General features: G+C 46.2%; 1 protein-coding gene across 1 annotated transcript in view; it reads left to right on the forward strand.

Moving 5' to 3' along the window:
* The window catches only part of LOC101341649 (calpain-8), an 89,064-nt gene that overhangs the window by 11,946 nt on the left and 49,499 nt on the right, over positions 1 to 27,619 (forward strand). The window contains 1 exon segment of the mRNA XM_012555413.1: positions 5,375 to 5,388. Coding sequence (XP_012410867.1) covers positions 5,375 to 5,388 — 14 coding nt within the window.

The raw sequence follows: 27,619 nt of genomic DNA on the forward strand, positions 1-27,619 counted from the left end.
GACTTGACCAAATAAATTATGTACCAACCACATTGCTGTCAAGTCAATTCCGACTCTTAGCGACCCTATAAACAGAGTAGAAATGCCCCACGGGGTTTCCAAAGCTGTAATCTTTACAGAAGCAGACCACTACATCTTTCTCCCTTGGAGCAACCCTTGGTTGGTGGGTTCCAACCGCCAACCTTTCGGTTAGCAGCCAAGCGCTTTAACCACTGTGCCACCAAGGCTCCTTAAATTATCTGCACAATGGTGTTAAAATTATGTATATATGAGTATCCGTATGGGTTTGTGTTTTTGAGACTGCATTCTTTATCATGGATCTGGAATGCTCACCTACCAAGAGATTGGGGCCCTGGTGGCGCAGTGTTAAGAGCTCGGCTACTAACCAAAAAGTGGGCAGTTCGAATCCACTAGCTGCTCCTTGGAAACCCTGTGGGACAGTTCTCTTCTAGGGTTGCTATGAGTGGGAATTGACTCCACTGCAACGGGTTTGGTTGGTTTTACCAAGAGATTTTCAGCAAGCTCATTTAACCCCTTTAAGTCAGAGTAACAAGCCAGGATTTTATGCATAAAGTAGATAACTGTGTTGTGCTGTTTTTATAGTGGTTACCCTTAAGGTAGACATAACTTGCTGTGTGGAATGGCTATGTCTATAAAATTGTAGATGTTTTCATAGTTTACATCATAATAGATGTTTTCATAAGTAATAAGAAAACAAGAATCTTATCTTTCTAGCCCAGCTTTCTTTCGTAGGCTCAGAGTCCTGGAACCAAGGCCCTTTCTTTCCCGATCTTTCATTTCTATTCAAATCAGGTGCAGTTAAGCTTAAAAATAATGTATTTTCCTTTGTTATGTAAGTTCTAGCCTCAACTGTCAGACACCGAGGTTCTGCCTGAGAGCAAACTTGGCTTGGTTGCTCTCCCAAGCCCTCCTGACCCCAGGGCCTCACAGGTGGGAGCTGTGCATTGAGTTGGACAACACTTACATTTTATGGGACAACATGGCCTTGAATTGAATTCACTGGGCTTCTAAATCGCTGCCTAGTGACAGCTGCAAAATGTAGAACTGGAAGTGAAGGCCAAGAAGAAACAAAACAGCCAAACAAACAAAATGCTCAGCATCCATACAGACTCAATGGCCTTTTATTTTATTTTATTTTTAGGTTTTCCCTCTTTCTCTTTCTCCCTTGTTCCAGCCGGGAAAACCTTCTTTCTTCAGCCTGCTTGAAATCCTCATGATTTGGAAAATCACAGGGCACTTTATTTTAAATGCCCCCAATTTTCTCTCCCTTAATAAGTATAGCAAATAAGCCTTAGCTCGAGGTCATGGGGTGTGGCTATAAAGCCTTGAGAATGATTCGGGATCCACACAGGAGGGCCGTGTGCCCTATTCCTTGATACCCACAGCCTCGGTGTTCTCAGCCTTTGAGGGTCCTCAGGGGGGCGCTGCTCCGAACTTCTCTTGTTCTGGATCTGTGTGGAGTTCCTTTTCGCTTTCAGCTGAGTGTATAGCCTGATTTAGCGTGTGTCTCAGGGAAACACAACCTGGAATGTGTGCTGTTAACAGCTCCTTGTTACAGATTTTTTAACTTTGGAAAAGGTACTTAATAAGTGCCTTTTAATTGATTGGCTTGGATGGATTTTCCTTTGAATAGTTCTAAGCAAGGAGTGGAAAGTGTTTCCAAAAGGAGGCTTGAGCGTTACCATGGTGAGTGTGTGCTGTGATGGAGACAAGGCTGGAATGGCAGGAAAAGAACCCTGCTAACCGAGTCCAGCTCACATCCAAACAAACGGGGCAGCTGCCTGAGGTGCTCGTGATTTCTAACGAACCGAGGGAAAGGAGGTGCTAAATCAAGACTCCTGAAGGGAGCTGGTCCCTTGGTAGGGGGCCTGGGGGGACCCATTGAACAGACTGAGTCTCAGTAAGTAGAAAAGTGGATGCCTTACAGCACAGTGGGAGTCCCTGGGTGGTGCAAACAGTTCATGCGCTCGCTGCTAACAAGAAGGTTGGAGGTTCAAGTCCACCCAGAGGCACCTCGGGAGAAAGGCCTGGCCATCTGTTTCTGAAAAATCAGCCATTGCAAACCCTATGGAGCACAGTCCTACTCTGACCCACATGGGGTCGCCAGGAGTTGAAATCCACTCAAGGGCAACTGGTTTTACCGCACAGCAACTCAGCACCAGGGTGGGAAGCCAGAGGCTAAATCTCAACGATGGGTGTGGCCCATGAAATTTGAGCATGGCTGGCCCGTAAACAATGGGTGAACTGTGGCCAGATTAAGAGGGGAGACTTCTCACCTGATGACATACAGTGTGTGTTCCCAAAGAACAAGGCGGCATCGTATGGCACCTGTTGAACTAGGGCGGGGTGGATTAGTATTTGGTAAACGTTTTGTTGGCTTTTCTGAGTTCAGCATCGCACAGTGGGGACCGCCCTAGTTTTTTTTTTAAACAGTTGATTTATATAAAAAATTATGTCTTTTTTAATAGATTAATTGTATTATTATTTTATTTAATTTTTTTAAAATATAACATGGTCAAACATTAAAACAACTAAAAGGTACACAGAGAAAAGTGGGCTTCGCATCTCTGTCTCCATCTACTCCACTGCTCACTGCCCTGCAACCACTTCTCTGTCGTGTGTATCCTTTCTGTGTTTCTTTATGCAAACTCAAGCAAGTCTAAGTACGTACTCTTGTTTTTCATTCCTTTCTTGCATTAAAGGTTGTTGTTGTTAGTTGCTGTCGAGTTGGCTCCGACCCATGGCGACCTTCACGTGACCAGAACAAAACGTTGCCTGGTCCCGTGCCGTCTTCATGAACACTCGCCTGTTTGAGCCCCTTGTTGTGGCGGTTGGGTCAATCCGTCCCACTGAGGGCTTGCCTCATTTTTGCTGACCCTCTACCTTACCAAACACGATGTCCTTTTCCAGGGATTGGTGGCATACTGTAAACACCGCTGCTTACTGCACTCAAATAAAATATCTTGGAGATCTTTCCACCTGAATTCGTAAAGAGCTTCGTCTGTGTCTTAACCACTGAGAATACTGTACTGTATTGCGTGCCTGTATCACAGTTGATTTAACCTGTCTCCTAGTGACGGACACTTGGGCTATTTTTGCTCTTTTGCTACTTTGAAAAATGTTGCAGTGAATATCCTTGTCCATACGTCATATTGTATGTGTGAGGACATCTGTCAGCAGGTCAGAAGTGTGGCTACTTTGATCATCATGGGGGCATCCTTCTCCCTTCCTCCTTACCGTTCTTGTTATGCCAGAGCTTCATCCTGAAAGCGGGAGCCCCTTGGCTCCCATTACGGTTTATGCTCGTATACAGCCCAGGAGCTGCCTTTCTTTGGAGACATAATTGCAGGAAAATAAAGATTGGGCTACCCGTAACGCTAAGGATCCAATTGATCCAAACAGCTCTTGCCAGGCAGAATGTGACTTCTCTTTGGGTAGGTCATTCTCACAGGAGCAAAGTCTGGCTTGACCTCCACACAAGCTATTAAATGGGGGTGTCTTTTGGTAAAACAGCCCCGAAAGAAAAGCCTTCCCTGGATCCCCAGGCCAAGCTGCCTTCATCCTGGAAGACTGAGGTGGAAGTTCTCCAAAGACAGTGTCCCATGCAATCCCAGGCTTTCCTCGCTCCATCTTTTCTGTGGACCCCTCACTTGCCAGGTCCTGCAAGGACCACACACACACAGTGTCCTACCACAGCATGAGGAACCTCAGGGCGCTCCATATTGTGATGGAGTGAGTTATGAGCATGTAATCCTCTGTAGGACATGTCTGCGGGCACCCATTTCCAATGAACGCTCACGGTTGATACATCACTTTAGAAATTGCAGAGACCTTGCTGGTCCCTCTGCTGCTTGTTTCAGCACAGTCTCTCTCTCCCTGAAACTTCAGCGCATGTATTTCCCAGAGCATCTTGAGACCTTGGTGGCTACTGAAACGGACCATGTCCTAAACATGAAGTATCCATTTCTGGCTTTGTGCACCCCACAAAGTAAGTCATGCCTATGTATCAATCCAGGCTCCTTTGGTTGCTGGTTTTAAAAGTCCAACCCAACTAGCTTAAGAGCTACCACCCGTCTGTCAGTTTGTTGTACTGTGGTGGCTTGCTTGTTGCTAGGATTCTGGAAGCTATAACACAGGTATTTCAAATACTAGCAGGATCACCCATGGTGGACAGGCTTCAGCAAGGTTCCAGACTAAGACAGACTGAGAAGAAAAGCCTGGTGATCTAATTGCAAAAATTAGCTAATGAAAGCCCTATGGATCCCACAGAATATTGTCTGAGACTTTGACTTGCTTACTTTGGACATGTCATCAGGAGGGCCTGGTTGCTGGAGAAGGACATCATTTTTGGTAAAGTGGAGGTCCAGTGAAGGTGAAGGAAACCCTCAGTGATGTGGATTGGCACAGTGGCCGAAGCAATGGACTCAAACATACCAAGGATCATGAAGATGGCACAGGACCAGGCAACATTTTGTTCTGTTATATGTAAGGTCAGCATGAGTTGGAGCCAACTCAATGGCTACTGACAACAACAAAATTAAGAAATAAAGCGGGGGGGGGGAATGTATTGACTTGTCTAAGTAGCCCATGAAAAGAGAGGGACAGAGCCGGCCTCAGTGCAGCCTGGCTCCAGGGATCTAAATGTTGCGGAGGCTCTTTCTCTGCTGGTCTCTATGGGTTGGCTTCATTCTCTTCTGTGGCAGAAGGAAATATGACCACTGGTGGTTCCAAGCTTCATCCCGGTAACATTATAAACCAACTTCAATTTTACAAATCTCAGAAAAAGACTTTCATTTGATGGCATGGGTCTTTGCCCCCTCCGTAGGCTAGTTCCTGCAGCCAGAGGGGTAAGGTAATATATGGTTGGCCCAGCCTAGGTCATGGGTCTGCTTTTGTGGCCAGGCCGATGGGTTTATGATCGGGTGCCTCCCTCCAAAACACAGGGGAAATTCTTCAAAAGAAAAGGGCAGTGGCTCTGGACAGGTAAAAAACAAAAGAACACCTCAACGAGTAAATAAGGGGTGGGCTCAGGTATGGCCAATCTGTGCTCTCCCCTTCTGTCTTAGTTATCTAGTGCTACTATAACAGAAATACCACAAGTGGACAGCTTTAACAAACAGAAATTTATTCTCTCACAGTTTAGGAGGCTAGAAGTCCAAATTCAGGGAATCAAATCCACCAGCCGCTCCTTGGAAACCCTATGGGGCAGTTCTACTCTGTCCTATAGAGTCGCCATGAGTCGGAACCAACTCGACAGCACCTGACAACACAACCACAACAGCTCCAGGGGAAGGCTTTCTCTCTCTGTTGGCTCTGGGGGAAGGTCCTTGTCATCCGTCTAGGAGCTTCTCAGTGCAAGGACCCCAGGTCCAAAGGACGTGCTCTGCTCTGGGTGCTTCTTTCTTGGTGATATGAGGTCCCACTCCTCTCTGCTCGCTTCTCTCTTTTATATCTCAAAAGAGATTCACTCAAGATACAACCTAATCCTGTAGATTGAGTCCTGCCTCATTAACATAACTGTCTCTAATCTTGCCCCATTAACATCATAGAGGATTTACAACGCAGAGGATAATTACATCAGGTTACAAAATGGAAGACAATCACAAAATATTGGGTATCATGGCCCAGCCAAGAAGACGCACATTTTAGGTGGGCACAGTTCAATCCATAACAACTTCCCCAGATCTCCTCTGCTCTCTGAGCCCAGTAGCCCTGGCATCTTTCCCCTTCCTCTAAATGTAATGCCCTACAATGCTCCTGGAAATCCTTTCCCTGGGGCCCCTCCTCTCTCTCTCTGGGATCTACCATTAGCAGTGGTAGTTCAGCATGCTGTGATGGAAAGAACATACCCAGGGAGACCTGGGTCTTCTTGACATGCCTATGCTCTTGCCACCTCAGTTTTCACAGCTGTAAAGTGAAGGGATAGCCAAGCCCAACTTGCCAGGTTGTTATGATGAGTAGAGAATTGATACTTGGGTCCTTGTCCTTCTGGAAGTAGGCGCTCCCAAGGGTGGAAGTGAATGTTAATAACTCTGGGAATCCTGAATATACATTGGCTCCATGGGACTCTCTTAAACAAACAAACCAGTTGCCGTCAAGTTGACTCTGACTCATGACAACTCTCTGTGTGTCAGAGTAGAACTGTGCTCTGTGGGGTTTTCGGTGGCTGATTATTCAGAAGTGGATCACCAGGCCTTTCTTCTGAGACACCTCTGGGGGCACTCAAACAGCCAGCTTTTCAGTTAGCAGGCAAGCACTTAACCATTTGCACCACTCAAAGACGCCTTAAAAAACTGATTGCTGTCAAATTGATTCTGACTTACGGTGACCCCACGTGTGCCAGAGTAGGACTGTGTGCCATAGGGTTTTCAATGACTGATTTTTTCAGATGTAGACTGCCAGGCCTTTCTTCTGACACACCTCTGGGTGAGTTGGAACTGCCAACTTTTCAGTTAGCAGATGAGTGCTTAACCGTTTGAGCCACCCAGAGATGTCCTGAATATACATTGGTTCCACGGGACTGTCTAATAACTCTCTATACCCATTGTGCCTTGGGCATAGCAGGGGTCAATCTGTTGACCTCAACCCTCTGCCTTATATCATTATTAAATAATTTGAAAGCAGGCATAGGCTAAACTCAAGACTACTCATGTTTCTATCTGCCTTCCTTGTTCCATGTCATACTTGACAGTCAGGCTGGGTCAGGCTTTTAGGATAAAAAGCCCATCCTGAAGTTGTCTGTATTTTCGAAGGATTTCAAAGTTTCATGAAAAGCAGCACGTCTGCATGTCTTGCCTGCCCGACTTGCTGGCTCTGCTGGTAGGAGCATAAAGGTGCTGGGGGTATTTGCTGATCCTCAAAAAGCACAGATCGTGAATGAGGTCGTCCCAAGCCTCTGTGGGCTGTGGATAAAGGAAAGGAACACAGAGAGAAGCCTCCTCTTACTGCTGACTGCATTCTGTGGGCCTAGTGTGACTCTATGCATGGATTGGCATACGCATACGCATGTGAAAGCTGGACGATGAATAAGGAAGACGGAAGAATCAATGCCTTTGAATTACAGGGTTGGCGAAGAATACTGAATACACCACGGACTGCCAAAAGAACGAACAAATCTGTCTTGGAAGAAGTACAACCAGAATGCTCCTTAGAAGCAAGGATGGTGAGACTATGTCTCACATACTTTGGACCTGTTGTCAGGAGGGATCCGTCCCTGGAGAAGGACATCATGCTTGGTAAAGTAGAGGGTCAGTGAAAAAGAGGAAGACCCTCGACAAGATGGATTGACACAGTGGCTGCGACAATGGGCTCAAGCATAACAACGATTGTGAGCATGGCGCAGGACTGGGCAGTGTTTCATTCTGTAGCACATAGGGTCGCTATGAGTCAGAACCGACTCGACGGCACCGAACAACAGCAGTGGGACTCTGCTCTGAGGCCTCTCAGAGCCTGCCTGTCTCTCCCAGGCTCAGCAGTGCCCGCTAACTCTCCCCACCACACAGCTCCATTCAGTCCTGAGCCAGTTGCATCCACATGCTTGGAAATACTAAGAAGTTGTATCACTTATGCCTGTGGTTGTGAAAATGCAACAGGACTTCAAACATCTCTAGGTGTAAATGAGCCCCAAGGCTGCATAATGAGGATGTTACCTATAATAGTAGATTTGGTCTCTGAAAAATGAAATATGACACACTGTTTTCAGGAATAAGGAGCCTGGAGGCGCAGTGGTTGAAGTGTTCGGCTGCTAACCAAAAGGTCGGCAGTTTGAATCCACCAGCTGCTATGTGGGAGAAAGATGTGGCAGTCTGCTTGTGTAAAGATTTACAGCCTGGGAAACCCCATGTGGCAGTTCTAGTCTGTCCTGTAGAGTCACTATGAGTTGGAATCGCCTCAATGGCAATGGGTTTTCAGGAACAGGGAGCAGGAGATTTTCTTCTTTAACAATAGAGGAACAGAGACTTCTAGAATTTAGATAGAAATCAGAATGCCTTCTAAATTACAAAAGCTGCAATGTTTATTCAATGTTTTAATCTAATGGGCGGTTTATTTTCTACATAAAACCAAACCCATTGCCGTTGAGTAGATCCTGACTCATGGCAACCCCACGTGTTTCAGAGTAGAACTGCGCTCCATAGGGTTTTCAATGGTTGTAATCTTATGGAAGTAGATTGCCAGGCCTTTCTTTTGCTGCAGCGCTGGGTAGATTTGAATTGCTGAACTTTTGGTTAGTAGTTGAATGCAAACTGTTTACACCACTCAGGGCCCATATAGAGCAGGATTAATCAGTGAGATGAGCTGGTCTTTGAAGAGTTTGGTAAGTATTGGGGTTTCCCTCCCTCTGTGCTGCCTCTTCTGTCCATGATTCACACTCAGTCTTACACTCTGCGTGTGTTTGTGTGTGTGTGCTTGTATTTGCTTCTCTTCTACACTTCCTCTTTCTCTATTGGCCTGATTTTTTCCACCTCTATGGAATCGATGTCTTTTTCATCTTTTGTTGTATCTATTGAATAGAGTTTTATTAAATTTTTTTTATTGTACTTTAGATGTTTACAGAACAAATAGTTTCTTATTAAACAGTTAGTACCCAGATTGTTTTATGACACTGGTTAATAACCCCACAAGTCAACACTGTCCCTTCTCAACCTTGGGTTCCCAATTACCAGCTTTCCTGTCCCCTCCTACCTTCTAGTCCTTGTCCCTGGACTGTTGTGCCCCATTAGTCTCGTATGAATAGAGTTTTATATGCGGTATTCTGGACCGTGTATATTTTATATTCTGTATGACTGGACGGTTTCATGTGTCTTTAAAGACAACCAACAGCCATGACCAAAATTCAGTTGCTTTCTCTTCTGCACCCCTCACGTTGATTTTCCTCTGTGAGTCAGCATTCCCCAACTGAGAAGGACTTTTGTGCCCGGATTGCGGTGGGGGTGGTCATGGCTCCTCAGTAGTCAGGAGTAATGTCAACATCTTGAAGAGCGCTTTTTAGGCACAGCCCTGGTGATGCAATGGTTAAAGCACTTGTCTGCTGACCGAGAGGTCAGTGGTTCAAAACCACTAGCAGCTCTGTGGGAGAAAGATGTGGCAGTCTGCTTCCGTAGAGATTTACAGCCTTGGAAACCCTGTGGGGTTGCTGTGAGTTGGAATCGACTCGATGGCAGTGGGTTTTTGGCTTTCATCTGCAGCATCCTTGGAAGACTGGGTCTAACCCACTAGGTCTGAATGGTTACTTTTAATGAGCAATCAGGGGAAGCCTCAGAGAACTTAAAGGGCCAAACCTGCTCATTGATTCTGGAAAGTCAGGGGCAGACCTCCCTGAAGCAGGAAAAACTGCCGATGACTGTTCCATTTGGCCCAGCCATGGGCCTAATCCTGTTATGGAGGAAGCTTGCTTTTGCTAATGGGATCTTTTCCTGTCTGCAGTGGTTCCCCTTCCTTGTGGCATATCTTGTCTCTCTATCTTGGTTCCTAGTGCTCAGTACCCTTATGTTCGGTCCCACCATCACCACTGTCCTGTCTATTCTAAGGAAAGGGCCTGGGACAACTATTTACATGGTAGTATGAATTGGAGTTAGTGCGTTACAGGAGAATTTGCATCTTGAGCATTATTTTAAGAGCATGAAATTGTTCTGTTATGTCTTTAGTTTCACTAACCCCTAACTAAAATTTATCATTTTCTTCCATTGTGAATGCCGGCAATGAAGCGCAGTAATAGAAATCATAGGTTATTTTCATATCACATTATAGTTGTTTGTTGCAAACACCTCAAGGTACTATTTCTGCTCATTACTGCCTCAAAATTATTCTGTTTATTAGGCCCCTCTCCAAATCCTTTATATAGCATATTAATAAGAAGCACAAATATTACTGTATTATAATTCTTAACAAATTTTGATCACTGTGTTTCAATATACTTTTTTTTTTAATAGTATTACTTTTTTATTTTATGCATTTAAAAGCATTATTCTGAGCATGGATCCTAGGCTCCATTGAATTGCCAAAGAGACCATGTACAGAAAAGGTAAAAAGCCCCGCATTGCAGGAATGTAGCAGGTGGAGATTTCTTTTTGTGACAAGGAGACTTTGTCTGCACGGTCCAGTTTTACCTATCCTTTGCTTGGTAACAGAGTTGCAAAAAGTACAGGTGAGCCTGTGAGTCCCCATGGAGATATCTCCTTACCCTTGAGATTAATTAACCTTATGAGAATTGTGGTGTTGGTGAAGAATATTGAATATACCATGGACCGCAAAAAGAATGAACAAGTCTGTGTTGGAAGTACAGCCAGAATGCTCCTTAGAAGCAAGGATGGCAAGACTATGTCTCACGTACCTTGGACATGTTATCAGGAGGGACCAGTCTCTGGAGAAGGACATCATGCATGGTAAAGCAGAGGGTCAGCGAAAAAGAGGAAGACCCTCGACAAGATGGATTGACACAGTGGCTGCAACAGTGGGCTCACGCATAACAACGATTGTGAGGATGGTGCAGGACTGGGCGGTGTTTGGCTCTGTTGTTCCTAGGGTTGCTATGAGTTGGAACCGACTCCACAGCACCTGACAACAACAACGAGAAGGTGGTGGGTAGTCCAAGGCCAAGGGCCTTTCTCCAAGCTTTGCCTCAGCCTGAGTAGCCCAAGGTTTAGGTCTGAAAACTGCATCCCAGAGCGTGACTTCGTTTGGGGCGTTAGTGGCTCAGTGGTAGCATGCTCGCTGTCCATGTGGGAGACCCGGGCTCCATTCCCGGCCAATGCACCTCATGCGCAGCCGCCACCCATCTGTAGGTGGAAGCTTGCGTGTTGCTATGATGCTGAACAGGTTTCAGCGGAGCCTCCAGACTAAGATGGACTAGGAAGAAAGGCCTGGTAATCTAGTTCTGAAAAATCAGCCCATGAAAACCTTGTGGATCACAATGGTCCAATTCACAACCAATCATGGGGATGATGCAGGACCGGGCAGCGTTTCTTTCTGTTGTGCATGGGCTTGCCATAGAGTCAGGGGCCAACTGGGCGACAGCGAACACGGCAACAACAAGAGCGTGACTGATCTCTTCTCAAAGGAGTTTTGCTGGAAAACTTCCGTGATACACGTTTAGTGGAGAATGACTTTAATATATCCCACAGACCCAGCAGGACTCACCCCACCAGGGCCAATGCTCTGCCTAAAGCTCAGCGCCCCACCCATTACCATGGGGCCTATGTTCCCCCTTTGCAGGCATCACCCCAGGGCTCAAGGAAGATTTCCCCACCCCAGGCAGCTCGTGAGTCTGCGCTCCTCCAGCTCTCTGACTTGTTAGGAGTACACAGCTGCCCCCACCTTAGCCATCAGGCCAGCACCCCGGGCTGGTTAAAGGGCATAATTAAATGTGACCCTGGTGTCATCTGCAGACATGCAGTTGATCTAGCACAGGTGATGCAAAGTCCGGGTCCCCAGGGCTCTGGGGAGCCTGTGAGTGCTGACCCGTGGGGCCGTTGCCGAAAAGGAGCAAGTTGAGGTGGAGGCAGGCCGGTGCAGGAGCAGGAAGGCTGAGTTCACTGGTGGGTTCACGCCTCCGTGGAACTCAGAGCGGCCTCAGGCATTTATTCAAAGCCCCCGCAGCAGCGTTTGGGGCTGTGGCGCAGAGGCACACGCCTCCAATTTTCCAGTAGCGACTTCCATCACCCAGGGAGGAAAAGCAGGGGTCCTCCATTCCTCCTTCGCTCTCTCCTCGTCCCAGAGGAGTCTGGTTCTCTACGTTTGCAGCAGCAAGCCCAGCCACCTGCTCATGGAGAAAGGACCGGTGCTGCCTTTGTTCTTAGAGGCTACACGGACTCGAGGAATCGAGACAAGTAGAGTCTTCCTTTGCACCAGCCTGGGTCACTTCCCAAGCCCTTCCCAAGCACCACTCTCTGTTAGAGGCTTTCTCCTGGCCCTACACTTCTGTGGCCCACCTCTTGCCGTCTAATCTTGGCTGTGCAACCCAGCACAAGTGGATAGAAACTGGTTGGGTCTGCCCAGTACAGAGGCGTAATCCATTTCCCATAAGCCTATAACAATCTTGTAAAAATTACACTTGGGTTTCTTGTTGGCTTAGGGAATTGCATGAGGCCACTGCATTCCTCCCAATACCTGTGCCTTGTGGGTGGGACCCTCTCCATTTTGCACTTTGCTTTACCTTCTCACCTTTTGCTCCAAGAGTCCTCTTTGCGTCTTGCTTGGAAGTCCCACAGGATGGCTGTGCAGCCCTGGGATTTGTTCCTGGGCTCTATGAGCCAGCCCCTGGCCATTGCAGCCTGCATCCTTGCCCTCAGTCTTGGTCCCTGGAATTCTGCCACCTGGGCCCTCCATCCTTCTTCTCTGTAGGAGGACAGAGACCTGGGGACCTCTGTCACATCTCGGGCGCCTTCTGTACATCTGTTCAGGTCTCAGGGACTGTGCTTCTCCATCACACTCTCCAGGGCCAATGCTGGCAGAGGTGTCTCCACATTAGACTGGACATTGGGTTACTGGCCTTTCTCTTGGGTCCCCACTCTCTTATCACCTCAAATCCTGTTTGCTCTTACTTGTTCTCCTCACTCTCTTAGGCCCAGAATCTCCTTTCTCCCCCAGATTCTGTGTAGCTGGAGTTGGAGGGATCCAAGGGAGAATTACTCCAGGGGCCACAACTCAAATACCTACACAGTCCACGGATGTGGGTAAAGTAGGGCTGGAGTAGATGGCAATAGAGAGTGGTGGGGACTGTGACAAACTAGAGAGCATGCTCTGTAAGAGTGGGACACCGTTACGACCCAGCTTGAGCCAGTTGTTACTGTGAAGGAGCTAGGAGATTACCCTGACTGCCCGCTGTTATAATACCAGCCCCCTAGCTGCTCTCGCTCCCCTCACTCTGCATTCGTTTTCTGTATGACATTCCCCTGGCACATGTGTCTATTTATTGTTTGTCTTCCCCACTAAAAGGTAAATTCGTGAGAGCAAAACCTTTCCTCCCTCTCTCCCACCTCCCCGCAGTGTGGTATCCTTAGGGCCTAGAGTAGTACTTGGTGCACAGAGTAGACGTCAATAAATATTTGTAGAATGAATGTCCATAGGAATTTTGGCTAGAGTTGGCAGTTTTGAAGAGAAGACAGAAATCTGGATGTTTATGTGAAACCTCCCAATTCAAATATGGAATTGGAATCACCAGGCAGGCCAGTACTGTACGAGCTGAACAAAAATAGCGCTGCAGGCCCGTGTGAGTGGATTATCACCTTTAGTCTACACCACGCTCTGCTGGGGCTGACTTGCGGCACTGACCCTTGGACTTTCTGGTATTCCAGTTGACTCCCATCCTTCTGATCTGCACTGAACTGCTACTGCGAGCCGTTCTCACTTTGGTCTTTGGAGAAACGCTCTTCTTTTGCAGATGCGCCCCAGGCACACCTGCACTGGGTTCTTGTTGAAATTGCTTTCCCCACGGTTTCCCTGCTCGCCAGCCCGGCCAGGGTTCCTCCACCCCTCTGCCTAGGAGTGTTGCGTCCTCCCTGTCTCTTTGCATGCTTCTGCTCTTAGGTACTGTACATAGGTTATTTCTTCAGCCTAAACGAACCTCGTTTCTTGCCCACAATCCCCTTACTTCCTAGGCATTATGATACCTGAGTTCACTTCACCTCATCTCTCAACAATATGCTTGAACCTGGAAGTCCTGCCTCATCTTGCTTTGGAGACTCTCCATTGACCTTCATTCAATATGGTTGGTGGTGCAAATGGTTAAGCGCTCAACTTCTAGCTGAAAGTTTGGTGGTTCAGACATACCCAGCGACACCTCAGAAGACAGACCTGGTGATCTGCTTCAGAAATGTCACAGCCTTGAAAACCCTATGGAGCACAGTTCTACTCTGCACACGTGGTGTGCGATGAGTTGGAATTGACTCAATGGTAACTAACAACAAGGACCCGCATGTGTATTTGGAAACCTTATGATCCCTGCCACCCGTTTGGGAGTGCCATGTAATTTACAATCATTTTAGGAGCGAGGGGGACATTTTCACCACCTGTCACGGGCTGCTTACGACATACACAGTGGGACACCACTTTCTACTGCGCCATGTGCATTCCAGCTCTGGTCGGGGCTAACTATGGAATCTTCGAGCTCGTCTTGTTATTTTTTTCTCCATTAGACCTGGGTTCTAGCATTCTGTCTTCTTTTTGAATCCAAAGGCCATTATCATTAAACTCAGCAAGCAAGCCACTTTGCCTTGTAACCAGCTGTCAGATGTATTTACATAAGCCCCAAACATATTGACTTAGTGGTTTTTCCCATTGGGTGAAACAATCCTGTTTATAATTTACTGAGAAATTTCCCTTCTCTAAATAGCATTCAAGGTCTGATTTAAAGTTGGGGGCGGGGGGTGGGGAAGCAGAAAGTCCAGAAGCAGTTTCACATCATTGAGCTTTATTCCTTCAACAATAGCAGAAATTAGATGAAAATTGGCCTGGTGGGCTTCATGAGCGCCTAGAAGAGACTGAAATAATCTGAATAAGTCCCCTCAGCTGTGAAGAGTTTTCTTTTTTCTTCCTCCTCACTGATAACTTAGAAAGTAAAGCAAGATGGCCTCCGGCTCAAAGATGACCTGCCAGCCTTTCCCGGGTTTTTGTTCCGTTCTGAAGTACATCAGCTCTCAGGGGTGCTCTACAGCTCCTGGAAGCTGAAGACCCCCTGGCCTCGAATTGTCCTCGGCTGAATGTTGCCACGTGTTGGAGCCTCCCCTCCATGCTGAGCTGCCCCCACCCCGCTGTCAGGTCTGAGAGGGTCTTCTGGGTTGCCATGGGAACCAGGGAGTGGAGGTGCAAGGCCACCTAGAAGGGGCCGCAGAAGTGGATCTTTTAGTGTGCTTTATTATACGTAGTACAGTTTGAAAGGAGTTATTTTGAGGATATAAAAATTATAGTTGCCATAAATGAGTCACACTGCCATTGCTCAGAAGAAATACCAGTAATCGTTGGGGTGAATCTTTGAAATTGTAGTGGTGACGCTTCTCCCAGAGTGATCCCAACACCCCGCACCCCGCTGAGAATATGACACCAGGACCCTCTCGAGTTTCTGGACACCTGTGATGCCAGGGGTTGGGGTACTCCGGGGTCTTGCTTCTAGAACAATGGTCTCTTGCTAAAATGCAGCCATAAAATGAGAAAGATATTCCAGTGACGTGTGCTACGTTCTTAATGTACAAATAGAGCGGGGGATGGTGTTCGTAGTGCTGAATGATGCTGGATTCAGGACTAGTTGGTGGTGGGGTGCTTGTGGAAGTGAAGAGACTCGTGGCTTATTTGACGGACTGATTTGTCAGAATCAGGAAGCACTCTCAGTGCTCATTCATTCTTTTATCAATATTCATAAAGTGCCTTGTTGTCTGTATCAAGCGTGGCAGACTCGGGAAAGAGGAGACACAACAGGCAGTCTCTCTCCTCTCCTGGTAAAGAGAGCAATAATATGAACAAAGATCCTTGGACGAGAAAGAGCATGCCCACCAGGGGGAGCACGTGCAGGAAGTGGTGGGGCTGGAGCATAGAGAGAGCAGGAAGCAGGGACTGTAGAAGCTGAGAGTGGAGGGCAGTCCTGTGGCCAGATCGTGCAGGGCTTTGATGATGTGTTAAGAATTTTGGGCTTTATTCCTAAGGGCAGTGGGGAATCAGCGAAGGTGTTTAAACAAGGGAGGTGTACCGCCAGATTTGCTGCAGTGCAGGGAACGGGAGCAGCAGACAATTACAATACAAGAACCAGCTGCCGTCAAGTTGACTTCGACTCATGGCGGCTTTGTGTGTGTCAGAGTAGAACTGTCCTCCATAGGGTTTTCAGTGGCTGGCTTTTTGGAAGTGGATCACCAGGCCTTTCTTCTGAGGTGCCTCTGGACTCAAACCTCCAACCTTCTGGTTAGCAGCCGAGCAAGCTAACCTTCTGCACCACCGAGGCCCCCCTGCAAGATAAGGAACCCTCATAACTTGAGGATGACTGGCATTGGGGAGGCCACTAACAGTAAAATGGAGACCCATGATTCTTTTTATTATTATTTTATTGTGCTTTAGGTGAAAGTTTACGGCACAAATGAGCTTCTCATGCAAAAATTTATACACAAATTGTTTTGTGACGTTGGTTGCAATCCCTGAAATGTGTCAGCACTCTCCCCTTTCCCTTTGCACCCTGCGTTCTCTTGTGTCCATTTGCCCAGGTTTCCTGTCCCTTCCTGCCTCCTGCCTTCGCTTTTGGGCCTGTGTTGCCCATTTGGTCTCGTATATTGGTTGAACTAAGAAGCACTTTCTTCCTCTGTGTTATTGTTTGTTTTATAGGCCTGTCTAATCTTTGGCTGAACGGTGAGTTAGCAGGGTGTCTGGGGGCCATATTCTCGGGGGTTCCTCCAGTTTCTGTTAGACCAGTAAGTTTGATCTTTTTTTTTGTGAATTTTAATTTTGTTCTACATTTCTCCCACTCTGTCCGGGACCCTCTATTGTGATCCGTGTCAGAAGAGTTGATGGTGGTAGCCACACACCATCTGCTTCTTATGGGTTTAGATTGGTGGAGGCTGTGGTTCATGTGGTCCATTAGTCCTTTGGACTAATATTTTCCATGTGTCTTTGGTTTTCTTCATTCCTCTTTGCTCCAGACAGGATGGGACCAATATAGATGTATCTTAGATGTGAGCTTTTAAGATCCCAGACGCTACTCACCAAAGTAGGATATAGAGCATATTCTTTATGAACTGTGTTATGCCATTTGACCTAGACGTCCCTGAGACCACGGTCCCCAGCCATCTGCACAAGTAACTCAGTCCCTCAAGGTGTTTGGATGTGTCTAGGAAGTTTCTATAACTTTGCCTTGGTCAAGCTGTGCTGACTTCCCCTATATTAGGTGTTGTCTTTCCCTCCACCAAAGTTAACACTTGTCTACTCTCTAGTTAGTGATTTCCATTCCCACCTCTCCCTTCTCTCATAACGATCAAAGATTGTTTTTTTCTGTGTGTAAACCTTTTCTTCGGTTTTTATAATATTGGTCTCATACAATATTTGTCCTTTTGTGACTGACTTATTTCACTCAGCATAACGCCCTTCAGATTCATCCATGTTGTGAGATGTTTCATGGATTCATCATTGTTCTTTATCATTCAATACTATTCCATTGTGTGTATGTACCATAATTTGTTTATCCATTCACCTGTTGATGGACACTTAGTTTGTTTCCATCTTTTTGCTATTGTGAATAATGTTGCAATGAACATGGGTGTCCATATGTCTATTTGTGTGATGGCTCTTATTTCTCTAGGATATATTTCTAGAGTGGGATTGCTGGATCCTATGGTATTTCTATTTCTAATTTTTTAAAGAGGCGCCATATCATTTTCCATAGTGGTTATACCATTTTACATTCCCACTAGCAGTGCATAAAAGTTCCAATTTCCCCACAACCTCTCCAACATTTGTTGTTTTCTGTTTTTTTGGTTAGTGGCAGTAATGTTGGGGTGAGATGGTTTCTCATTGTGGTTTTGATTTGTATTTCTCTAATGGCTAATGACCGCGAGTATTTCCTCATGTGTCTGTTACTCACCTGAATGAGACCCATACTTCTTAATAAACAGTGTTTAAAAAGTTTGATTGGTTTATTCTTTGAAAAATAAAACAAAAAAGTTATGAAAACAAAATATCTTATATTTCATTATATGTATGTAATAATCGCAGCTTTGTGCTAACTCTTAGAACAAGGAATGAATCCACTTTTGACTTTTTGAGAGATGTAATTTTTTTCTGAAAAAATTACAAGACAGTAAGATGCAGCACCTTCCACTTTGCGTTTGACTTTCTAAGCAGAATCATGAAAATATTCAGACTTTATCAGTTTTCCCAAGGGTCCCTCTCAATCCTTGAATAACTCAAACCACTTGCTTTTGAAGTGTCAATCCTGCCTTCATCCTAGTCAATTTCCTCTCCCTCAGCTACAACTACTTTAACTCTGCCAAGTTCTCCTTTGTCGTGGCTTGGCAGCAGCTCTGCAATGTCACTTTCATCAACTTCATGAAATCCTACAACTGTAGCAAATAGTTCAGTGCCGCTTTACCATCACTCTGCGTTGCAAATGCAGGTAAGACCGGTGTGACTGGTAGGGACAGCTACTAGCGGTTAGTGGGCAGGAATGTTTGAGTGCAGATGGATGCATATTTTCATGTTGTGACAGTTTTGTTTCTTTCTACAACCTTCTAATTACAGCTCCTGGATAATGAATATTCAGAGAAACCAAAACTCAAACCAACCCACTGCTGTGGAGTTGATTCCGGCTTATAGCCACCCTATAGGACAGAGTAGAACTGCCCTACAGGGTTTCCAGGGCTGTGATCTTGCTACATGTTTCTTCCGCAGAGCACCTCGTGGGTTTGAACCTCTGACCTCTCAGTTAGCAGCCGAGTGCCTTAACCACTGTGCAACCAGGGCTCATTCAGAGAAAGAGGGTCCTTTATAGTCCCAGTAGGAGAGAAGGCAATGGCAGTGGTGTTAGAGAGGAGGGACAGGATTCAAGAGCTTTTTAGGAATAAAACCAAAAACTTTGGGAAGCAATTGGATATGGGTGGAGTGAGAGAAAAGGAATCAAATGACTCCCAGTTCTTTGGTTAGAGCAACTGAGACACGAGTGGTTCTGATGCCTAAGACGGAAGACTCAGGAGGAGAGGCAGGAAGTGGGGGCAAGGCGGTGGTGAATCCCGCTTCATAAATCAAACACGGGGTTGGTATAGGGAGTTACCCCACCAGCTTCCTGGTACAATTTTTATTTTTGTTTTTCTGTAGGCGTTGTTATTTGTGTGCAGAGTAGAACTGCTCCGTAGGGTTTTCAAGGCTGTGACCTTTCAGAAACAGATCTCCAGGCCTGCCTTCCGATGCGCTTCTTGATAGGTTTGAACCGCCGACCTTTCGGCTAGTAGTTGAGGACTTAACTGTTTGCGCCACCTTTTTTATATGCAGCAGACAATAAATGTTTGCTGATTGACTTGCTTAGGCTCCTCTGTGTTTTGGTTATTTATTTGTTTAGGTGATAATAAGGAGGTTCATTGCGGGCTTACTCTCTGGCAGACACTAAGCCAAACACTTTACACGTATGATCTCATTCTTATCTTCATAATAACTCTGAGAAGTAGCAACCATGTTATCTTATTGCAATGTAAGCAGACGGTATTATATGAGGAAGGTCGGAGGGTGAAATAAATGTTTGCTGAGGGTTAAAGGGCAAATGTGAGGTGAGGACCAGGGGAGGCTGATGAAGAGATATGTGTGATTTGAGGGGAGAAGGGACAGTGCCTGAAATGTCTGGCTCCTTTTGCCCAGAAGTCCAGGGCTTGTGTTCCAAATGGTGATAATCCTGTTCCCTTCTGCTTCTGAGTGGTGCTGCAGGCTGTGGGGAAGGTCTCCAGTCAGTAGTCTCGCTGGGCTAGTCCTGGCTTTGACACTGGCTCCTGACATTGAGAAGTCACTTAACTGCTCAGACCTCAACTTTACTCATCAGGGAATGGGGATTTAGTTCGTGCTTCATCTGGCGCAAAGCACCAGGAGATTCAAATACAGGAAGGCCTTAGAAAGTCCTGTGCGGTGCACAGCAGCGCGGTGGCTTATGTGGTTTTAGGAACTCTGTCTTGGAGGGTGTACATTTCTCAGAGCTTCTGTAACGAAGAACCGCAAACCAGGTGCCTTAAAACAACAGAAATTTATTCTCTCTCAGTTCTGGAGGCTAGAAGCCTAAAACCAAGGTGTCGGCAGTCCCGTGCTCCCTCTGAAGGTTCTAAAGAAGAATCTTTCCTTGCCCCTGGGTGTCCACTGGTGTGTAGATGAATCACTCCAGTCTCTGTCTCTGTTGTCACGTGGCCTTCTTCCCGGTGTCTCTGTGAGTCCCCTCCTCTTCTTGTAAGGACACCAGTCATTGGATTTAGGGCCTGATCTAATCCAGTGTGACCTCATTTTAACGTAGCTAATTACATCTGCAAAGGCTCTATTTCCAACCAAGGTTACAATCACAGGTGCCAGAGGTTAGGTCTTCATATCTTTTTGGGGGACACAATGCAACCCAGAATAGAGGGTGAAGGACCATGCCTATAGTGGTTTTTTTCTCACTTCCATTATGTAGGAACTCACCCTGCCCAGAAATCACTGGATTAACCTACTTGAGGACGTAGCAGGGTTTATTGAGGGCAACTTCCAGGCATTCGAGGTCCATTAACTCCAAGTGCCTTTGCAAGCTCAAAGAAGGTGTGGAGGACCCAGAGCAGGTCTGTGGTCATGGGATGAAGGGATGATGGTGGAGCTGACTGAGGGGCAGGGGCTCATGGTGGGCAGGGCTGAGTGTGAGCCGCCACTCATGGACACATTCCTTGTGGCTCAGTGCTGTCTGTGTGAGGGAAAGCAGAGACCCGCTGCAGACAGAGCCTGTGGTGCTGGCAGAACCTCCACCTGCTATTCTGGAGACACTGAAGATCCTGTTTTACCCTGGGTCCTGGAAGAGCAGTGGAATTGTTCCTTATCAGCAGAAACCAGTTACCAGTTGCTGTCATATTGACTCCTACTCATGGCGACCCTATGTGTTTCAGAGTAGAACTGTGCTCCGTGGGGTTTGCAATGGCTGATTTTTCTGAAGGTGATCACCAGGACTTTCTTCTGCGGTACCTCTGGGAGGACTCAAACTTCCAAGCTTTTGATTAGTAGCCATGTGTTAACCCCTTACACCGACCCAGGGATTCTCAGTAGTAGGGAGAGGCTAGAGAGGTATCATTATCGGCAGTGGCAGCAGCATTTATAAAATACCAAGCAACTGTTTAGAACAGTAGACTTCTGAGAAGCCATTTTGTCCACCCTCCCTCCAGTGCAGGAAGCTTTCCTCAACCCCTGATTTTACTGTGGTAAAATTGGTTCCGACTAGATGTTCTAACTCAGTAGTTCTGAATGGGAGGTGGGTGGTTTTTTCCCTCTGGGAGGCATTTGGTGATGTCTGAAGACATTTTTCGCTGTCAGACTGGGGGATGCCACTGGCATCTGGTGGGTAGAGGCCAGGGATGCTGCTGAACATCCCACAAACCACCGGGCAGCCCCCCCAACACAGAATTATCTCGTCCAGAATGTCCACAGTGCGGAGCTTGAGAAGTCCTCTTCTTGCTCGATATACCTATATTCTAGGAGCTTATTAACTAAGACAGTAGCTGTAAATCTGGTTCTAGCCTTATAAAGCAGTAATATAGGTATTTCATCTCTCCCTATTTGAGATATCAACTGCAAAATGGGCTAAATCATAAGACCTTCTTGCTGGTAGTCAAGGTATAAATTTTCAAATCAGTTTTGACAAAATCATAACAAAGTCATTTTGTTCAGTAAGTATTTCATGCTGGATTCTATGAAAAGGATGAAGCCGAGAGTCTGCCTCCAGAGATCTCTCAGTCTAGCTAGAGAGATGGGAATTGTCAACAAAACAAGAGTCAAAAGCGTGTGTGTGTGTGTGTGTGTGTGTGTGTGCGCGTGCTTTTTGAACATAGTCAGAATGGCATAAACTAAATGCTAAGGGCTTGATAAGGCAAGTTCCTTCGCTGGAGGGAGGGCAGCCTCTGTGATTTCTTGCAGGGCTTTGAACCGGTTCTTCCCGGTTCAGTCATGGCTGAGGAAGTGAAACTGGAACAGACCCGAATTTTTAAAAATTTGGGTGAACTGGAATAATAACTGGAATGGGAAAAATTACCAGGTGAAGCCTTGCTAGAAACCTAATCGCCCTCTTAGAAAACAAGGGCAAAAGTCTCTTGCCCATTGGATTTTGAGCAGAGTTGGAAACAGCAATGTCCCACTCAAAAATGGTGGCCAACCACACTGCTTTGAATGTGTGCTGCTCTCCACAGTCCTGCCAATAATCCAGTCTCACACATCAGGCTCCTGAAAGGGCTCACTGCACCTCTTCTGAGTCTCCCATTCCAGGGCTTTGACCCGTAATTTGTCCTGTTCTGATTATCGTTCTGGATCACCAAAATTGTAAAAATTCGGGTCTGTTCTGGCTTCGCTTCCTCAGCCAGGACTGAAGTAGTTTGAACCAGTTCAGAGCCCTGATTTCCTGGCGGTATGTGCGGAGCTAGAACGACTGCCGTGTGTATGAAACACTTCGAGCAGCCTTATGTGGAAGAGCAGGCAAAGGATGCCTCAGCTGTGATAAAGTATTGAAGATGGGTTGTTAAAAAACAAGCATGTTTTAGCAGGGTCAAGATCTTCACATTACATTTCGATGTACGATCAGCGTAGCATTCTTTACTTTTGTTGACTGTTCTCAGCTTGCTCTGGAGCCTCAATTTCCAGTGACAATGAGTGGGAGGGAAATATCAAGTGTCCAATTAAAGGTATCTCTATTTCTGCCTGTTGCAGGTTCTCAGGTCTTTTGGATACATATTCCTTGTTCAATTACTTTATTTGGGTGGTTTCTCTCTTCTTAAAAGAAGCCCTGGTGGCACAAGGGTTAAGTGCTTGGCTGCTAACTGAAACGTTAGTGGCTGGAACCCACCAGCTGCTCTGTGGGAGAAAAGACCTGGCGCTCTGCTCCCGTAAATATTATTGCCTAGGAAATGCTATGGGGAAGTTCTACTCTGTCCTATAGGGTCCCTATGAGTCGGAATCGACTCCATGGCACCCAACAACAACAGCAGCAGCAGCAACAACAACAACTCTTTTCTTAAAGGTTTGCTTCTTCCCCTTCTCCCTGGATACAACCAGATGCCATGGATTCGACTCTGACTCCTAGCGACCCTTTGTTTGTCAGAGTAGAACTGTGTTCCATAGGGTTTTCAATGGCTTGCTTTTCAGAAGTAGATTACCAGGCCTTTCTTCTGAGGTGCCTCTGGGTGGATTCAAACCATCAACCTTTTGGTCAGCAGCCGAACATGTTAACTGTTTGTACTACCCTGGGACTCCGAGGAAGTCCAAAATGTTCTCCTGGAGATGTGGGAAGGGCTGGCTCGTCATTGTGCTCAGCTTGGTGCTGTCCCCTGGGTTCTTGCTGGTGTCCTGGAGGTGTGACTGGCATACTGTGTGTCTGTTCTCCTGGTACAGTCGGGGTCCAGTGGTCCTTCCCTGATTGACTCGGTGCTTGTTGGTGCTGTAGACATGACACTTCACATTCTCCATCCAGTCCCTGACTCATGTAGTCTACCCCACAGCCTTGACAATGGGATTGACCTGTCCTTTTCCGTAGGTTGTCACCATGGGAATAAGCCATGGCAGGCCTCCTCAGTAACTGTGACACTGAACGAGAGTTGGGGCTGCTACTTTCTCTCTTCTCTCATCTCCTTTCTGCCTAAATACTCCATGCTGCCATTTTACTCTGTTCCCAGGGTCCTAAATAGGAAGCCAGCCATAAGTCCTCCTCTTTGCTTTCTCTTCAGGCTATCTGCGTTTTTCATATTGTTGCTGCTCCAGCCACTGTTCAGCCTCAGGGTGGAGGTGGGACTATTGCAAAGTTTCCAATGTCTGACCTTTTTCTTTCCTTTCCGTCCTCTCTCCTTTTACGTAAGCCCAGAAGCATCTCCACTTCCTTTGGTGTTCAGGAAATTCCCTTAAGCTATGGCTTGAGTTCTTGCTACCTGTGGTTTATAATAACAGTAGGTGTTCAGACCTTCAAGCTTTGCTTTTAATATGTAAATGGAAATTTTGGAATCTAGACATTACTTTTTTAGCAAAGCTTGACTCAAGATTATTAAGTCTCCTGGTGGACTTAAAATAAATCGAAAGAGCAGAGCAATAGAGCAATGACTTTATTGTTGTGGTTGGGGTCTGTTTGCTGTTTCCCAGAAGCCCTTAGCCTACTATACAATGGGTGGGGAGTTCTAGGGGATCCTTATTTGTGGAATAAAACAAACAAACCCATTCCATATATAATTTGAATTAGGAGAAGGAAGAACAAAGCTCAGATGGTTCCCAAACTCCCCAGAAGGTCAGTGGTCCAGGAGATCCTACTCTAGCTCCCTGGTTGGCCAAAATCCTGCTCCATTACAAGAATCCCTGAACAGCCAAAATGTAACACCATCATTATTCCACTGAAGGGAAAGTATAGCAACCATAATTTATTTTTTTTAAAGTAGCTTAACACCTAGAGGTTTGTTTCTTGCCCACACATGGTTTGCTGTGGCTCTTGTGCCTCTCCAGGGCAGCTGTCTTCCAAGCAGTGACTCAGGGATTCAGGCTATTTGTGTCTTATAGCTATGTTATCTAGAACATATAGCTTCCGGGTCACAAGAGCAGGGGAAGAACAAACTAGAGGTTTGTATGCTTGTTCCTAAATGTTTTGGCCCAGACTGACACTCATCACTCACTGTCCATCAACGAGAAATAGCCACATAGCCCTGCCTAACTGCAAAGGGGCTGGTAAATATGAGGGCGCACTTGGATATGTGATAAACAGTAAATGTCTCTGCTATTGTCACTGAAAGGAGCCCTGGTAGTGCAGTGGTTAAGTACTCGGCTGCTAACTGATAGGTTGGAGGTTCGAACCCACCAGCCGCTCCATGGGAGAAAGATTTGGCAGTCTGCTTCTGTAAAGATTATGGGCCGGTTCTGCTCTGTCCTACAGGGTTGCCATGAGTTAGAATCGGCTTGACAGCACACAAAAACAACAATTGGCGCTGATGTTCTCCACACTCTTAAATCCAATGGTCAATTTTCAGTCCTCATCTCAATCATCCCTCCTTGATAAACTTTTTTCCTTTGGTTTCCAGGACGCGCATGGGTAGGCTTTCCTCCTAGCTCAGTGGTTGCTCCTTTTCAGTCCTACTCTGCTGGGAGAACTATAATTTAAGGAACACCTACTACATTCCAGTTGTTACTGAGCGCATATGATCTCATAGTACTTATTGCAGTAGGTATTATTATTACTCTAATTATAGAGATTAGAAAACCAAGGCTGAGAGAGGTGGTGTATCTTTCCCAGGTTCACATAGATAGTCAGTGGTGGAGAAGGGATTCTAACCTGTGTTTTTCTCTAAGGGGATTATATCCCTCACTGTAATCAACCCGGAAAAGGCTCCAGGAATCACTTTTTCTCTTGCCCTTTCATTAAGAGTTTCTGGAAGAAGAAGTACCCCCAAGTCCTGGGTGGGATTTCTCATTCCTAGTCATCTTCTTCAGGAAACCCAGAGCTGTCAACAACCAACCTCTCTCACCCTTGAGAACCCTCATGACTCTCTTTTTCCACAAGCCCCTTTTAAGAGACGTCAGACTGTGTGGGTGCCTGTTTTGACCGAGAGAACTTTCTTCTAAAGACACAAGGTCTCTTCCTGGTGAATAATCAGAGCAGATTCAAAGGAGAGTCCTCCAGTTCCCACTCAGGGCCATGCTTGCCCTGGTAGCTGTGGCTCCTCTAGTACCTGCCCACTTTGTGATTCTGATGAAAGCTACTCCTTTTAAGGCTGCTCCTGGTACTTACTCCTTTTCCAAAGTCTCTGCAGCTAAAGTTTGCTTCAGCGAGACCACATTGCTGGGAAAGTTTCCCCAACGCCCCACCGTGGGAACTTCTATTTCCTGCCAACACTGCTCCTGACCGTGCTGCACCAGGGGTCTCCTAGTTCCTTCTCTGCATTGAGTAAAGGGGAGAAGAGTCTCTACGGCTAGTCTTCTGTGCCGATCCCACTTAAGTGGGCCAGGCAGAGTCCCAGATTTCCCAGGCTCAAACTCCTTTTTCTCTTCCTCTTCTCCTTGGCAACATGCGTGCTTGCCCACTCATCACATACACACACTCTCACACACACACACACACACACACACACACACACACACACACACACCACCTAGCCTCAGAATAATTCTTACCTATTTCCCCTAGAAGAACATCTTTCCTGTACTTCAAAGCATAGACATCCTTATTGGGGGTTGCCACCGCTTATCTGTCAGTTTGTTACACTGTGGTGGCCTGCATGCTGCTATGATGCTGAAAGCTGTGCCACCAGTATTTCAAATACCAGCAGGGCCATCCATGGTGGACAAGTTTTAGTGGAACTTCCAGAATAAGACAGACTAAGAAGAAAGGCCTGCTGTTCTACTTCTAAAAATTAGACAATGCAAATCCTGTGGATGACAGTAGCTCATTGATCATGAAGATGAGGCAGGACGAGGCAATGTTTTATTGTTATACAGGGGGCCACCATGAATCAGAGCCAACTCAACAGCAGCTAACAAAAACAACTGGGGGATTGGTGGTAGCCTCTAGATTTTTTCAGGCAGCCTCCTTCACTGTTCCAGCCCATTGAGGTCCGCGTGCAAATGCTATGACCCCCTCCTTGGAGACCAGACACAGGCAGCCCATCTGGATCTTCCAGGCTCTCCAAAGCGTATTCAACCCAATGCCTTAAACGAGGAGACAATGTGTGTATTTCAGCTGTGCTGCTGTTATTAACATTATTTTGAACCCCTTTTGTGGAATTTTTTTTTCACAATTAATTAATGCACCATATCAATTAATGCACCATATCAAATTCCTTTGTAATCATTCTCGTTCCATCAGTTATGAAGATGTTTGGTTGCAAGTAACATAAAACCCAGTTGTAGTGGCTTAACAAACAGAGGCTGATTTTTCTTTTATTATAGGAAGTCTGGAGGTAAGTAGCTCAGGGTTGGTGCAGCTTTCAATAATGCACTCAGACACCCAGACTCACCTTCTCCTTGTGCTTTACTTTCCTAACCGGGTTGACTTGCATCCTGTGCTTGGTGCCTTAGGACTGCAAGACGGCTTCTGCACCTCAAGGCATAAGGTGGCCTTTCTAGGTGGGAAGAAGGGGAAGGGCAAAGGAAAGGGCGAAAACTCTGCCGTTCAAGTCGGTTCCGTTTTATCAGGAAATCAAAAGTTTTCCTCGAAGTCCCACTGAGCTGACTTTTTGCTTCAAGCTTATAAGTGAGAACTCTAACCTTTGACTACCCTAGCTGGAGTGTAGCTGGGGAGGGAAGGCTTGTCCATCAATATATTTTCCAGTGTTTTTATCCACCTTGTTCACCAAACCTGGGTCCAAAATCTTCTTGGTTGCTTTTGGAAATTAAAACTATGCACAAAAATCAAACAGTTATCCCTACTGAGAGTAGCCATTCAGAAGAAGACGTGGAACGAGGGATATCATTGCTGATGTCAGATGGATCTTGGCTGAAATCAGAGAATACCAGAAAGATGTTTTCCTGTGTTTTATTGACTAGGTACAGGCATTCAACTGTGTGGACCATAACAAATTATGGATAATATTGTGAAGAATGGGAACTCCAGAACACTTAATTGTGCTCATGCGGAACCTGTACATAGATCAAGAGGCAGTTATTTGAACAGAATGAGGGGCTACTACGTGGTTTAAAATCAGGAAAGGTATGCGTCAAGGTTGTATCCTTTCATCATACTTATTCACTCTGTAGGCTGAGCAAATAATCCGAGAAGCTGGACTATATGAAGAAGAACGGGGCATCAGGATTGGAGGAAGACTCAATAACAACTTACAATATGCCAATGATACAACCTTGCTTGCTGACAGTGAAGAGGACTTGAAGCACTTACTGATGAAGATCAAAGACCACAGCCTTCAGTATGGATTACACCTCAACATAAAGAAAACAGAAATCCTCACAACTG

This window comes from Trichechus manatus, unplaced genomic scaffold (assembly GCF_000243295.1).
Source record: "Trichechus manatus latirostris isolate Lorelei unplaced genomic scaffold, TriManLat1.0 scaffold00039, whole genome shotgun sequence".
Classification (NCBI taxonomy): domain Eukaryota; kingdom Metazoa; phylum Chordata; class Mammalia; order Sirenia; family Trichechidae; genus Trichechus; species Trichechus manatus.